We start from the raw sequence: 16,864 nt of genomic DNA, 5'->3' as shown, positions 1-16,864 counted from the left end.
TGACTAAACTTCTTTACTCAAGTAAAAGTAACAAAGTATGGGCTTCCAAATACTGTAACTACCATCTGTTTTAAAGAGTACCTGACCTCCCTTTATATTAATAGAACAATAATGTCATTGTTAGCTAATGAATGTTTCCATGCTGAACAACGGCAACATGACAACGTTTTCATTGGTCCCTCTTCTTTAGAGAAGACCAGGAAATGATGGATACACGGATCGTGTTCAAATCAATAGGCACGCAATGACTCTAAATAATAATGATCACGCCACCAAACACACATTCAAACTAAAGGAACCAGCCTGTTTGGGAAATGTGAGAAGTAGAAAGTACAGGTATTTGTGTTCAAAATGTAAGAAGTAAAAGTACAGGTATTTGGGTTCAACATGTAAGAAGTAGAAAGTACAGGTATTTGTGTTCAACATGTAAGAAGTAGAAAGTACAGGTATTTGTGTTCAACATGTAAGAAGTAGAAAGTACAGGTATTTGTGTTCAACATGTAAGAAGTAGAAAGTACAGGTATTTGTGTTCAAAATGTAAGAAGTAGAAAGTACAGGTATTTGTGTTCAACATGTAAGAAGTAGAAAGTTCAGGTATTTGTGTTCAAAATGTAAGAAGTAGAAAGTACAGGTATTTGTGTTCAAAATGTAACAAGTAGAAAGTACAGGTATTTGTGTTCAAAATGTGAGAAGTAGAAAGTACAGGTATTTGTGTTCAAAATGTAAGAAGTAGAAAGTACAGGTATTTGTGTTCAAAATGTAAGAAGTCAAAGTAAAAAGTGGTCAGAAAAATAAGTAGTAGAGTAAAGTACTGATACCAGAGAAATGTACTTAAGTACAGTAACGAAGTATTTGTACTCCACTACTTCCCACCTCTGGTGACAACAAGCTTTTCACCGGATCTTACCAATGCATTCAGTTCCAGTGACGCTGGACTCGAAGCCGTCGTTGCACTCGCAGCGGTAACTCCCCACCGTGTTCACACAGCGGCCGTTCTTACAGATGCCCGGTTTGGCGCGGCACTCGTTCAGATCTGCATGAGTTCGGAGAAAGAGAGGATGAGGACATGGGAAGAGGGGCGGACAATTCCAGTAGCAGTAGTAGCAGATATTGAGTGAAAGTTATGGAGATCTTAAAGGTCCCCTATTATACTGTTTTTCATCAGTATATTATAGGTGTCAGATATATACAAACGTGTCTCTGAAGTGTTTGGCTCCAAACACCAAACAGATCATTGCAGCATCCCATAACCCCCTCTGTTTCAGCCCTGTTTCAAAAGTGCTGATTCTCTGTCTGTTACTTTAGATGAAAATAAGGAGCCCCTCCCCACGCCCCTCTGAGAGATATTTGGTTACAAAGAACACAATGGTGCTCTAGGAGGAGATTCAGGTGATAAGGTGGGGGGGGGGGGGGGGGGGGGGGGGGTTACCTTGGTTGGTGATTGGCTAATGGTCACACAAGCCAAAACATCGTTATGACATCATAAAGTGGCCAAAATCTGATCAGCTCATTTTCAGACAGGTTTTTATATAAATCAGGACAAAAAGAGAGAGAATCTTTGTTCCTGAAACTTTCAGAATCTCTTTACACAGAGGGGACACATGTTGATGTAGAAGAGACATGAAGAAGTGGATTTTGAATAATAGGTGACCTTTAAACATTTTCACTCACCCATACAGCCCTCTCCATCGGGTCTGCGCTGCATGCCGGGGGGGCAAATACACATGAAGGTCCCGATCAGGTTCTTACAGGTCATGCCCTTGGAGTCGCAGTCATCCATCCCCTCAGAGCACTCGTCCTGGTCTGGGGAGGGATACAGAGAGAGGGTCAGTAGGTAAAACAGCAGATAGAAGTGACAGTTAAAGGTCTCCTATCATGCTATTGTTAGGCATATATTATGGGTCTCAGATATATAAAGATATATATATAACATGTCTATGATGTGTTTTGCTCAAAATACCAAACAGATCATGCATTTTAGAAATCCCTCATATCCCTCTGTTTCAGCCCTGTTAGAGGAATGCTGATTCTGGGTCCTTAGCTTGATTCTACGAGATACAGCTAAATGCTGCCGTGATGAAACGCCATATCATGTTCCAAACCACATCAAGGATTATTTCTGAAACAGTATGGAGCTCAAATGCTTTTTCTCTCTCAGGCTTACCACAAGGTGAGTTCCTTTTTTTATTTCCTGCTTTTTTACACATACTTTCTCCAGTATAGGTTAGCTCTGAGTGTTAGCGATGCTTGCTAATGTAAACAAAGACCATTTTACGTCCAAAACACGTTGTGCATTGTTTCTGATAGCGATGTTTCTGATAGCGATGTTTCTGATAGCGATGTTTCTGATAGCGATGTCTCTGATAGTGCCGTGGGTCCAGATTTCCGATATTACGTCATATCGGACGCAAATCTGGATCAGCTCCGTTGTAGCCCCGTTTTTTAGATTTCGGTTCGGAGGAAAAGAGAGAGGGTTTTATTTTCTGACACTTTGTGAGTTCCCTGACACACCGGGGACACATATTTATATTTATCATTTTGCATGATAGGAGACCTTTAAACACATAGTAAGTCGTCCGTGCTCTCACCTCTGCACATGCGCTGGTCCTCTCGCAGCACGTAGCCACCGGGGCACATGCACTCATAGGAACCAAAAGTGTTCACGCACCGGAAGGCACACAGCAAGGGATTCTGGGAGCACTCGTTGATGTCTGGAGTCAAGAAGAGAGAAAGGATCCTTTAATTAACCCATTACAAAATAATAAAATACGTGTAACATGAGTGACTGTGTGAATGACTGACCCTCGCAGGTCATCATGGCTCCGGGTTCGAATCCGTCCTGGCACGTACACTCGAATCCTCCGACCACGTTGGTGCAGGTTCCATTCCCACAAGGGTTTCCAATCGAGCACTCGTCAGTGTCTGGAGAAAAGCGGAGAGTAGAAAGAAGAGGCAGTTAGATCATGTATTCTGTACCTGACGTTATAAAAGCACTCATTAGCAGTTTAAATGTTAGAAAACTGATCAGGATGCTATGCAGGAGGAAGCTTCTACTGGCAGAAGTTCAATGTTTTTGCATTTAAGTAGCAAATGATAAACATTGAGTTTTAGATCACGAGTAATGGTGCGCACTTTAACAAATGCAATGCCATTTTCAACCTGCATACTCTGCCTACTTGAAACTTGTGTTGTGTTGATCACAATGTATCTGGGGAATTAAGTGTTGACTTGCTGGGAATTCATGTTGTTAAAGTTGGTTAAAACTTGTGGCACTCTTTTTACTTTAAACTTGGTATCAAAAGGTATCAAGTATTCTAATCAAGAGGCTGAAGTCAAAGTCAAATCAGTCCTTAGGTAAGTGTGACTCAAGGCAACACCTCTAGTTACTGGTGTTAAAAAAGAACATCCTACCTTTTGGTCATATATTCTGTGACATGGCAATAAAGCCCCTTAACAAAAGACAGCCGTTCTCCTGCTCTTTTTGAGACAATAACTCAAAGTACTCAGCTCTACAGTACATCTATGATCTCAGTGTTATTTCTAGAAACCATCTTACCAATACAGTTGACCCCGGTGTAATCCAGGTTGAAACCGAAGGGACACTCGCAGCGGAACGAGCCGTCTGTGTTGATGCAGATCCCGTTCTGACAGATGCCCGGGTTGTCCAGACACTCATTCATGTCTAAAGAGAGCAAGAGAAAATAAGCATGTTTTAACAAAACCTCCACAATTGTCTACTGGAGTAGATTTGCGTTACGGCACTCACCTTCACGAGTATCGCCGAGTCCAGGCAGGGCTCCGTGCCCGAAAGGACAGAGTGTGTCAAAAGCTGCTACAGACACATAGAAAAAAAGGTACACATTATTATTTAGCAAATGTTTCTGTGTGCACGTGAGAAAGTTCCAACGGTTAATTGTCATATGCACAATAGCTACAGAGGAGATGTGGTAGTGAACATCTTAATCCCAGGCTCCTCCAACGATGCAAAATGTCATATATTTAAGACATAAAAAAGATGAAGAAATAAAGACATAATAATGCAAGTAAGATCAAGAAATAATAATATATATAATATAAAATAGAATAAGATAAAACAAATTGTGAAATTAAATACTGTAGAGTAGAAAAAAAACTGTTGATGTAGAAATATGTGGATTTGTGGACATTTGTAAAGGAACAAGTTATTCAAAACAAACGTAGGTGGTAAAAGATCTGTATGTGTGTGTGTGTGTGTGTGTGGTGTGTGTGTGTGTGTGTGTGTGTGTGTGTGTGTGTGTGTGTGGTGTGTGTGTGTGTGTGTGTGTGTGTGTGTGTGGTGTGTGTGTGTGTGTGTGTGTGTGTGTGTGTGTGTGTGTGTGTGTGTGTGTGTGTGTGTGTGTGTGTGTGTGTGTGTGTGTGTGTGTGTGTGTGTGTGTGTTGTGTGTGTGTGTGTGTGTGTGTGTGTGTGTGTGTGTGTGTGTTGTGTGTCTGTGTCTCACACACCCTCGCTCTCTCGGGGGCACAGCTCGCAGGGCAGCCCCCAGCCCTCTCCGGGCATCTTGCTGCAGCAGCACTTAGCCTTGGTGGTGTTCAGAGCTTTGGGGACGGAGCATTTCCCAGCCTCAAATTTAGTGAAACAGAAGCTCTCTCTGGTGTCTGCCATGAGGAAAGAGATGGACAGTAATTGGTTGGTTATTCATGTGACACTCAAAGACAAAATCACCACAGTATCAGGGATACAAGTGTTACATCAACACATTTATTCCAGATGTTCTCTCACCGTAGCAGCGCCGCTTGTTCTCCGAGAGGACGAAGCCCGACTGGCAGGTGCACTGGAAGCTGCCGGGGGTGTTGGTGCAGGTCCCAAACTGGCAGATGTTGGGCTCCACCTCACACTCGTTGATATCTGAGCAGAGAGCGAGAAGAGGAGGGGAGGATTAAGAGAGGTGGGGAGAGGGTGGAGGTGTTTTTAGAGCAGATGGCTGGGTTGTACTGGGATACTGATGGGAGCATTTAAGTCTGAGCTCTCTGTGTGTGTGTGAGAGAGAGAGAGAGAGAGAGAGAGAGAGAGAGAGAGAGAGAGAGAGAGAGAGAGAGAGAGAGAGAGAGAGAGAGAGAGAGAGAGAGAGAGAGAGAGAGAGAGGTGTGTGTGTGTGTGTGTGTGTGTGTGTGTGTGTGTGTGTGTGTGTGTGTGTGTGACTTACCTATACACTGGTCGTTCTGCACCTCGTAGCCAGGAGGACAGATACATCTGAAAGATCCGTCCAGGTTCTGACAAGTTCCTGGAGAGCAGGTGCCGGGGAGGCTCACACTCATTGATATCTGTGGAAAAATTCGAAAAGAATATGTGGAAATCTTGGGATGCAACTAACGATAACATTCCTTCATTGTGTGAATCGATTGGTCTATAAACTGTTGTTAATTACTGTATGGAAACAAAGTCCAAAGGCGAGTCTTGTTGCCTCAAAAATGGAAAGATTCTCACTTCAAAATGACTTAAAATGATATAAAATGGACAAGGGGAATCACCATAGTTGAGGGGTAGAAACTAACATCTACTACATTTCTGCATGAACAATTATTTAAACAATTGGAGCAATTTTCAAAACAGTTGGCAAAATCTTCTTTCGATCAACAAATAATTGATCGTAATAAGTGTTGCAGCTGTAAAGAAAACGTATAAATACTCCACCCTGCTCTTATTGATCTTGTCTATTTAATGCCTGACTTACCGACGCAGTTCTTCCCGTCCGGAGTGCTCTCGTAGCCCTCGTGGCAGAGACACTGGAAGGACCCCAGCCCGTTGATGCACTGCCCGTTCCTGCACACCTGACCCTGCAGAGCGCTGCACTCGTCGATGTCTGGAGGATAAACATGTCAAAGGTTAGGCATCGCTAAACAGTCCTCTGATTTCTGACCTCCTTTAGAAACAGTAGTAGAGGTTTACAGGCGCAATACAACCGGAAAAATATTGGCTAGTATATACGATTCTTTTTAAAACTGAAGAGTCAAAACAAAGTCTGACTTAGGTCTGAATGTTTCCCAAATGTAATACAACTACAGAGAAAGTTTAGGTTAAATTACTTGCACAGCCATTGTATTTTAAATCCAATTACGGCCTACGTTTTAGATGCATTTTAGGACTTTTTAAGTATCTTGTGGTCCCTGGTGAATGATCCGTACCCATGCAGTCGTTGTTGTGCGTGAGCTCGAAGCCGGGGAAGCAGAGGCAGTTGTAGGAGCCCACCGTGTTCTTACAGGTGCCGTTACCACACGGCTGTCTGTCACACTCATCGATGTCTGGGAAACACAGAGAGAAACACATTTAGACAGAAAAAACAGGCAGATATAGGAAGTGTGCATAGTGTGGTTGCTACTGAGCAGAGATGGCAAAAGTACACACATCCTTTACTCAAGTAGAAGTACAGATATTCGTGTTTAAAAATACTCTGGTAAAGTACTAGTACTGACTAAACTTCTTTACTCAAGTAAAAGTAAAGAGGGCTTTGAAATGTACTTAAGTAAAAAGTACCCATAACTAGCAGCTGTTTTAAAGAGTACCTGACCTCCCTTTATATTAATAGAACAATAATGTCATTGTTAGCTAATGAATGTTTCCATGCTGAACAACGGCAACATGACAACGTTTTCATTGGTCCCTCTTCTTTAGAGAAGACCAGGAAATGATGGATACACGGATCGTGTTCAAATCAATAGGCACGCAATGACTCTAAATAATAATGATCACGCCACCAAACACACATTCAAACTAAAGGAACCAGCCTGTTTGGGAAATGTAAGAAGTAGAAAGTACAGGTATTTGTGTTCAAAATGTAAGAAGTAGAAAGTACAGGTATTTGGGTTCAAAATGTAAGAAGTCAAAGTAAAAAGTCATCAAAAAAATAAGCAGTGGAGTAAAGTACTGAAAAATGTACTTAAGTACAGTAACGAAGTATTTGTACTTTACTACTTCCCACCTCTGCTACTGAGTAACTCTGCAGGATGACATGCAACACAGTGTGGTGTATCTCAGTAACGTTTGACGTTGTTTCTCATGTCGTCTCGTGTTTCTCACCCATGCACATGGTCTGGTCGGCAGTGGCCTTGAATCCGTTCTGGCAGATGCAGCGGTAGCTCCCCTGCGTGTCGATGCACTCTCCATGGCTGCACACGTTAGGGATCTCCTGGCACTCATTACGGTCTGAAAATCAAAAAAGAATTAAAGTTGTTAATGTATCGGTAAAAGAGATGCAACATTTAAGTATTGTAGTTATTGAGTTAGCCTTTAAAATGTCATAAAGTGTTGCCCATCATGATTTACCAGAGCCCGAAATGATGCCTTTAAACACACACACCACACATATAAAGACACATTCATACACTTTTTTAAACATTTTTAATTTGAATGTAATTGTTGTTTTAATACATATTGTTCGATTTTGCACTTGTCTTTTTGTTTGTATGTTAACGAATTCTAACATTATTTAGTTGGAGGCTGCAATGGGTTTTCTGCCTCTCCCTGCACTTTATATAATCTATTATCTGTTATGTTTGTGCACATTTATAATGTGTTTTATCTTAAATCATAGACACAAAATAAACAATAATATGAAAAACACATAACCAAAAAACTTAACTGGTTTATTTTCTATGATTAATCACTTCAAAACTACTGATAGATGTTTTGTTAATCAACTAAATTACTATTTCTTCTGCAGGATTCTCCCTTTATGTTATGTGTTTTTATAATCTTATATATTCTTATATGATATTTTCTATTTGTTTCAGCATGTCCAGGTCCTGCGTTAAATTAAAGTTGGATCTCTTGTTTTGGTGTTTTTCTTTTTGAATATTCAGACATGAACATTTCACGACAGTAAAATATTAAACAGGGTGGGTTTGTAGTAAAACAGCTCACCTCAGCAGATTCTCCTCTCTCCAGTGAATGCAAATTAAAATCCATCAACAAGAGATGCTTAGTTTGACATTTCCCCCACTTGACCAACACAAAACACCTCCATGGCATGTTAAGAGAAGATGCCCCAGTAAGACCTCCACTCACCCACACAGGCCCCGCTGGGCGACAGCTTGAATCCCGGCGAACACTCGCAGCGGTAACTTCCTGGGATGTTGATGCAGTTGGCGTTGCGTTGGCACAGGTTGTCCCCGCTGTTACACTCATCAATATCTAAACGAAGGGGGGGGGAGAGAAAAACATCAATCACTGAATCCATAACTGTCTGCTCCGGAGAAAAAACACAACTCTCCTTCATTCAGAGGAGTCACCATACTGTCTTTACAACGACATAACTCAGGAGGAAAGCAGCTTTGACTGCACTGAGTGGACTGGAGTTAAAGGGCCTGAGTGAGTGGAGCTGTATTAATGTGTGGGTGCGCCTTTATGTGACTGTATAGGTGGGACTTAGTGCAACAAAGGTGGTGCATGTGTGTGCCAGGAGTGAGTACATGATATACTCTATACCAGGAGATTTAAAGTCTGAACCTGCTGGCCTTTCCTCAGCAAATCTGGGGAAAAGGAGCACCCTTACATCACCTTAGTTCACTTGGTTAGTGTTTGGTCAATACTTGTGTTGGAGAAAATACAAGGTGTCTTCTTTATTATGGCTTTTCTGATGGGCATGATACTGTGTGTGACTTTGCAGCTGCCTCTTCGTAGATAGAAGAAGGCAGGGCATAATTCATGTTGTTGATACCAACAAGAGCACACACTTTGTCTCCTCTCCTCTTTGAGGGGCAAAGAGCAACACTGCCTTTCCAGAGATGTCCCGACGCCTTCCCGACACCTGATGACGCCCAAACCGATTTACAGTACGACACTGTTTGGTACCTCCTGACTTTAGACTATATAAGCTTGATGTTACTTCCAGCATACCTCATGTGTGTGAGTTGAACCATATCCTTTGTATGTGACTTAACTCAGCTCCTTCTTGCAAGAATACATTAGTACCTGACTATTGATTCTCATCCCGGTGTCGAGTGATATTTTCCTAACAACTTGGATGCCTGTAGATACTCGGTTATAAAGCAAATTGAGCAAAGCTAGCCTACAATTGCTCTTTGACATAACTTTGGATTAGACCAAATACACAAAAAAGGTCCGTCCTGAAGCAGTTATCAGTCTTCAAGTGAGTCAAAGACAGAAATACTACTACTGCTATTCTATGCCTTCTTTGGATCACTAATATTTGCCAGGTGCCCCTCTTGGAAAGCTTGCCTCCCACTTTAAAAACGTGTGCTTCATTATATGCAATAGCCTAAAATAATTAAGCAGCAGGGTCAAAAGAGGAGATACAAAGTGCAGAGGTAAAAGTGTGTGCACGTGTGAGACAAAGAGGGAAACACAAATAGTAAGAGAGAGTAAGTCTTTGTATCATAACCATGTGCACATTGTCTTATAATAGGGAAACTGGTTTTCGAATCCCAGGTAATGACCGTTATCTTTTATAGCATTCGACACAGTAAGATGAACAAAACAGAAGAAAGTTAACGTGTGTCGTACCTTCACAGATGAGCAGGATGTTGTTGTAGCTGAAGCCCATCGGACACTCACAGCGGAAGCTCCCGATCTGATTGATACACACTCCGTTGGCACAGATACCGGGGATCTCCCTGCACTCATCAATATCTGCACAAAACACACACCAGATATTATGCAAAATGAACGTTGTAACAGCAGCACTTTTTCACACTTTTTACTGGTTGTGAAAACACATTTTAACAACAAGGCAATTGAAAGTGCTTCACGACAAACATTGAAAGCATTTAGCATTCTGTCACAACACAAACACCTGGTAAATAATATAGAAATACATTTCAAATAATGATCTTACCGACGGGCTTTCCAGTGTGGATGTCGATGATGAAGCCAGGAGCCTGGTTCCCACACAGCAACTGGTACTCAGCTGAAACACACAGGAAACACTCAGTGAATACAAGTTATTGTGCAGTGATATTTCAACACTTGTTTGAACGTCATTTTATCCGTTTTTTAATTTGATTTAGTCTTAGTCCTGTGTCAAATGTCTTTGCTGGTTTTATCATGTTCAGTGATCAGTTGCAGACCATTTACATGCATTAAAAGTCCCCTACTATACTGTTTTTCATCAATATATTATAGGTCTCAGAAGTGTTTGTCTGAAACACCAAATAGATCATTGCAGCATTACCCATAATCCCCTCTGTTTCAGCCCTGTTTCCAAAGTGCTGATTCTCTGTCTGTTACTTTAGATGAAAATAAGGAGCCCCTCCCCACGCCCCTCTGAGAGATCTTTGGTTACAAAGAACACAATGGTGCTCAAGGAGGAGATGCAGGTGATAAGGTGGGGGAGGGGGGTTACCTTGGTTGCTGATTGGCTAATGGTTACACAAGCCAAAACATCATGACATCATAAAGTGGCCAAAATCTGATCAGCTCATTTTCAGACAGGTTTTTATAGAAATGGATCAGGACAAAAAGAGAGAGAATCTTTGTTCCTGAAACTTTCAGAGTCTCACAGAGGGGACACATGTTGATGTAGAAGAGACATGAACAAGAGGGGACACATGTTGATGTAGAAGAGACATGAACAAGAGGGGACACATGTTGATGTAGAAGAGACATGAAGAAGAGGGGACACATGTTGATGTAGAAGAGACATGAACAAGAGGGGACACATGTTGATGTAGAAGAGACATGAACAAGAGGGGACACATGGTGATGTAGAAGAGACATGAACAGGGGGATTTTGCATAATAGGTGACCTTTAACACTAGTTTCAAAAAATACATCTTCTTTGAGACTCACTGGTGGCCGGAGTGGGACAGGACTCGCAGGGTTTGTTCCAGGCTTTCCCCACGTTGTAGGCGCAGCAGCACATCTTCTTGGTCATGTTGAAGGACAGCTCGTTCTCACACGTGTCGTTGTAGTTACGGTAACACACGCTCTTCCTCATGTCTGCATTACAAAGAGGAACACAGCGCTTTAATATCCAACACCTGAAAGCCAGCACTTACAGTAAAAAGTATATTTCCAGTAGATAGATAGATAGATATATAGATAGATATATAGATAGATAGATAGATAGATAGATAGATAGATAGATAGATAGATAGATAGATAGATAGATAGATAGATAGATAGATAGATAGATAGATAGATAGATAGATAGATGGAGAAAACAATACAAATACTTAAAAAGTGAAATAGAAAATGAACAATAAAATATTCTGGATAATAAAAAATTTCTTAAAAAAGTCCAAAATACTACATGATGAGAGTTTTATTTCTTGGAGTGTTTTTTCCTACTCACCCCATGCAGTTGTTTCCTCCGTTGACCTGCATGTACTCGGGGGGGCACACACAGGTGTAGTTGCCCAGCGTGTTGTATGGCAGGTACCCGCGTCCACAGATCCCGATGTGAGTGGTGCACATCATCGATATCCTGCAGGTAACGATAAGATGAAGACGATATGAGGTGAGGGCAGATGGTTAATAATCCTGTAAAGTGATCCTGATGATATGACCTCTCAGTTCTTACCCTCACAGATGCGGGTCTCCTCGTTCAGGTAGTATCCGGCGGGACATTCACACTGGAAACTCCCGAAGGTGTTCACACAGTTTCCACCCTGACACAGACCTGGTAGCTCCTGGCACTCATCGATATCTGGAGAGGAATTACAATCCATATAAATTTATTTCTGGCACTTTAATCGACACAACCCAAAGTAAACAATAAGTCGTTCCTTTGAAAACAGTGAAAAACCAAAGCCAACTTTGAAGCCTGATTACATCAAATCTTTTCACGTCATAATTTAGGACAATTCTCAATAAATGTATACAATGATAATGGAAGAAAGAACCAGAATAATATATACAGTATATGAATAAAATATTCCCGAAAAAACTATTATTCAGACCTCAGCTGTACGACAAAGTTATTTCTGGCATTTTAAACGACACAAAGCCAACTTTGAAGCCTTCAACTTTTTTCACCATCATAATTTAGGACAATTCTCAATACATGTATACAATGATAATGGAAGAAAGAACTAGAATAATATATATATGAATTCAATATTCCCAAACAACTAGTGTTCAGACCACAAATTAGCATTTCCTTCTTTCAAAAGTACTCCATAAACAAACCCTTTTGGCTCTTCTGTAGCACAAAAATTGACTGTTACTCATGTATATTTTATGTACATGTTGTAATTCTGTAATAGTTTAATTTGAGTGTTTTCCTGCTACATGTACATTTTGTAATAGTATAAAGGACTGTTAAACAGAGAAAGAGGATGTTTACCTTCCAGGATCACAGTGATGGGGTTGGGTCTGAATCCCTCTCCTCCTGGACAAAGAGTCTTATACTCCGCTACAGAGAGGACAACAAACACACCACAGATTAGTTTGTTATTCATTCAGAGTGGGGAAAACAGGAAATTGAAACCCCAAGTTAACCATCAGATCTGAGTAACTAGGCCTTAAACTCAGCAGTGAATCTTATAATCTGTGGTACGTACTGGAGTTGGGGGCGGGGCAGAGTTCACAGGGGTTTCCCCAGGCTCCTCCCAGGGAGCAGCAGCAGGAGGCGCGGGTCACCCCCACTCCGATCTCCGCGCTGCAGGAGATTCCTCCGTCACCGCGGGCCAGGATGTCCAGGAAGCAGTTCCCAACACGAGTATCTGAGAACGTCACATATTCAGAATCAGAATCAGAATCAGGTTTATTACCAGGTAGGGTGACACGTACGAGGAATTTGACTTGGTGTCGTGGTGCTTACATACAAAATAAACATACAATACATGTTTATTTCTTGTGTCTTAATTTCTCTTATTAACATTGCCTGTGTTTTTTATGCTGCTGCAACGCAAACATTTCCCAAATTGGGAAATTAAATAAAGCATCCATCCACCATCACATCCATCCATCCATCCATCCATCCACCATCCATCCATCCATCCATCAATCCATCCAGCCATCCATCATCCATCCATCCATCCATCCAGCCACCCATCCATCCAGCACCATCCATCCAGCCATCCAGCCAGCCAGCAGCCAGCCATCCTCCATCCAGCAGCAGCATCCAGCCAACACCATCCATCCATCCATCCCCCCATCCATCCCCCCATCCATCCACCATCCATCCAGCCATCCATCATCCATCCACCATCCATCCATCCATCCATCCATCATCCATCCATCCATCCATCCATCCATCCATCCATCCATCCATCCATCCATCCATCCATCCATCCATCCATCCACATCCATCCAATACCAAATACATTAGATATAGTCCATCATAGAGTCATGCTTAATGGAGGAGACCCACATGGTGTCCCTCATTATGATCAGCTTATTACAGGAGGTTTCTGACTCACCCACGCAGCCCTCCGGTGGGGTTGAGCTCGAAGTCGGCGGGGCAGTTACACAGGTAGCTGCCCGGCGTGTTCACACACAGACCGTTGATGCAGTTCACAGGGTCCGCACACTCGTTAATGTCTGCAACACACAGAGACAAATCAGGTTACAGACACCTTCCTGACATGTATGTTGAGCAACTCGAGAAAATGAAGGGACTCAAAATGTAGAACTCTTATATCTTGAATATATTCTGTCTAATAATTGTGTAGCTGTACTACTTAATGATTTATAATCTTGTTTTATGTCACACACTAACTTTTTAGTTTGAAGGTAGACTGATAATGAATATGTTTTTTGCTTGATTTATGTTGCTAACTTTTGTTTTTCACTTTTTTTTATTGACTTTTGTTGACAACATGACATTTGTTTTTGCTTATGGATACATTTGACATCTACATATGTTTCTGTTGTTGTTGTTATGTTTTTCTAGTGGCATGTTTGCATTCAAGAAAAAAATTCAATGCAACAAAAACAGAGAAATGGAGGGACTAAACAGATGATTGTAGACTATGCATATCATAGATATCTTTCGTCAAATAATTTAATCTGGAAATGCAATACATAAATGAAGATGTTGTGGTCGGGGAACATCAGCTGAGTCTGTTCTGTGTCTGAAGTAAGAGATGTTAGAGTTTCAGAGCAGCACTAACCCGTGCAGTTTCCTCCGCTGCGGTCCAGCTCGTATCCGTCGTCACACACACAGCGGAACATCCCGGGGAGGTTCTGACACGTTCCGAACACACAGATGTTCTGGAAATTACACTCGTCGATGTCTGTAGCAAACACGAGATAACATGTTAATTAGAGCATGAAAAAAGCACAGTAAGAGGGATAACATGTGACAGAGTGAGTGCAGCACCTTGGCAGGCCTTGCTGTCCTCGGTGGGGGTGAAGCCCATCTCACACTCGCAGCGGTACCCCCCCGGAGCATTCAGACACTGGCCGTTCTCACACAGGTTCACGTTGTCCGCACACTCGTCCATATCTGAAACAGAGGGGCCAGCGTGTTATAAATAAAGCTCTGTGCACATGTTGTTATGAGCGGTCAGAAAAATCAACGCGCATTGTTGGGAAGATACTGAATGTACTCTTCCAATATGAGAGTAACATGCTAACAAAGGTATCCCAACTGTAGCTGTGTACATGACAGGATGTATGATTACCTAGAAGAGCATCAGGACTGTTTTAGGCATATGATAGCTATGTGATTAACATGATGATTCAGCCTCTATGGAGATAGACATGTGACTGTCATGTTTATTGCTTACGCAGGCCTTAGCTAATCTGATCTAAACATTGAATACTGCTTTGAACCGGTATTCCTCCATCTTGTGACTGTGTAACTCCCTCTTTGTATTTAAGGCATGTGAAGGACACTGTTCAGGGAACTATTTGTCCCATGTACAGTAACCTCTGTATGTGATGACTACTTCCATTCTTGCAAGGATAATAAATACATCCTGATATTGAAGCTCAAGCCGAGATTTTTCCTAACACGCATCCACATTAATGATCAGATATCGGCGTTTATTTAAAGAAAAACTGACGAAATACTAACCAAAACTCTAAACTCTTAAACAAAAGATTCGAAGCCATATATCTTGGGTACATTTTCTCATCCAGAATTCACCATGCGGTCTCTATCGCGCGGTTAATAAATTGTTCGCCTCCCACTCATCGTGAGCACCTGTCACCTGTCGTCTATTAAAGGGCCAAAACCACGCCTATGTGAGCCACCACCGTAATATACTTGATAGTCGGCATCAATCAAAACAATAATAAAACATCATATACAAAACATTCATAATATTTCATTATAAATAGAAATAAGATAGAAATGCAAAATGGCTTCAACACATGTATAGCAGCTAGTGTTGAATTATCTGAACGTTTGGGATGTTACCGGAGCAGAAGAAGCCGTCCCCGTTGAAGCCCTCCTTGCAGGTGCACCTGTAGGACCCCGGCGTGTTCACACAGTCTGCGTTGGGGTTGCAGTTGTGATCCTCTGCAGAGCACTCGTCCTGATCTGCAGGGAGAGAGAGGAAGGATAAGGAATTAATAGCCGATCTTGATATGGTTTAATTTAAAGTGTTTAACCTGATTTCTTTCTTTTGACCCCTTTCAAAACCCTAAACCAGTTGTGTGTATTGTAATCAGACTGTACCTCATTGCATTCACATTTTAACTCAAATAACTGCATGTGGGTCTAATATAGTATTTTCCAACTTAATCTGTTTATCTTATGTTGTGTATTCTATAGATATTTCTATATCTTTATCTGTTTATGTTTGTTGTTATTGTTTTATATGTATAACTCATGTGCAATGCATTTTAACACGCTGCTGTAACAAGACAATTTCACCAAAACTTAATTGTTTTACTTCAAACTTTAATTGATTTTTAACGCCATCTTCACAAGATGACAAAAAAATATATATATAAACTCCCGCAATACCAGCGCTCTTGCTGTTCCACAAATATTATGCTTATTTTAAACCACAATGTTGTGTCTATTGTGTGTGTGTACTTGTTTTACAACCTAAAATGGACCTGTACTCACCCACACACTTGAGGCCGTCTCCCAACCAGCCGTCTCTGCAGCGACACTTGAAGCTGCCCGGCACGTTGATGCAGGCGGCGTGCGCGTCGCAGTTATGAGCTCCGATCTCACACTCATCACATCTGGAGAGACATACGAAACAATTAGCTTTCAACACATTCTGGTACTGGCTATTTCCCTTTGAACATCAAACGAAACAATGTAAATGAAAATAAGGAACATTGGCCTTTGTTTTTTGTTGTTGTTGTGAGATGGTTCTTTATTTATGGCATGCATAGAGGTTAAACATTTGTTTTTTGCTTAGCAGGTAGTTTTAATTTATAAGTAGTATGTCATTAATAAATTGTCGTTTAAAAAAAACTGTAGACCTGGAAATACTTTATGCATGAGTGAACTGTCTCAACACTCGTCTCAGATAAGGACAAAGACCCAGTGTGTGTGTGGTGTGTTGTGTGTGTGTGTGTGTGTGTGCGTGCGTGCGTGCGTGTGTGTGTGCATGTGTGTGTGTGTGTGTGTGTGTGTACCTGTGCAGCCCGTGGATCCCTTCTTCACAAAGTATCCCAGCTGACAGTGGCAGATGAAGGAGCCTTTGGTGTTCTCGCAGTCGCCGTGGAGACAGATGTTTGGGTTCAAGTCACACTCGTTCACGTCTAGACGCACAAGTGGGGACACACACCGATAATATGTGAGAATATGAGTTGTCTTTAGAGATCACACTGACAGATAATGAGACAGGAACCTCAGTTAACAAAAGAAAATGATTTGCAAAGTTAGATTTAGTTTTGCTTGTCCTCTCACCGATACACGTCCTCATGTCCATGGAGGCCATGAGCCGTCGTAACACAGGCAGCGGTATTCTCCGGGGATGTTGGTGCACTGTCCTCCGTCACAGATGTCCGGAG

General features: G+C 41.7%; 2 protein-coding genes across 2 annotated transcripts in view; one reads left to right on the top strand and one right to left on the bottom strand.

Annotated features, from left to right (window-relative positions):
* The window catches only part of LOC117496148 (NLR family CARD domain-containing protein 3-like), a gene marked incomplete at its 3' end in the record, with an annotated part of 682,747 nt that overhangs the window by 476,993 nt on the left and 188,890 nt on the right, over positions 1-16,864 (top strand). The window lies entirely within an intron of this gene.
* fbn2b (fibrillin 2b) overlaps positions 1-16,864 on the bottom strand; it is a 109,264-nt gene that overhangs the window by 11,728 nt on the left and 80,672 nt on the right. Inside the window, 19 exon segments of the mRNA XM_034147073.1 lie at positions 908-1,033; positions 1,672-1,803; positions 2,589-2,711; positions 2,803-2,922; positions 3,557-3,682; positions 3,767-3,832; positions 4,483-4,635; positions 4,760-4,885; positions 5,184-5,287; positions 5,289-5,301; positions 5,712-5,840; positions 6,163-6,279; positions 7,055-7,180; positions 8,042-8,167; positions 9,500-9,625; positions 9,831-9,902; positions 10,784-10,933; positions 11,290-11,410; positions 11,509-11,642. Coding sequence (XP_034002964.1) covers positions 908-1,033; positions 1,672-1,803; positions 2,589-2,711; positions 2,803-2,922; positions 3,557-3,682; positions 3,767-3,832; positions 4,483-4,635; positions 4,760-4,885; positions 5,184-5,287; positions 5,289-5,301; positions 5,712-5,840; positions 6,163-6,279; positions 7,055-7,180; positions 8,042-8,167; positions 9,500-9,625; positions 9,831-9,902; positions 10,784-10,933; positions 11,290-11,410; positions 11,509-11,642 — 2,190 coding nt within the window.

Source organism: Trematomus bernacchii, unplaced genomic scaffold (genome assembly GCF_902827165.1).
Source record: "Trematomus bernacchii unplaced genomic scaffold, fTreBer1.1, whole genome shotgun sequence".
Classification (NCBI taxonomy): domain Eukaryota; kingdom Metazoa; phylum Chordata; class Actinopteri; order Perciformes; family Nototheniidae; genus Trematomus; species Trematomus bernacchii.
Note: the sequence above shows the minus strand (reverse complement) of the source record. Positions and strands in the feature narration are given on the sequence as shown.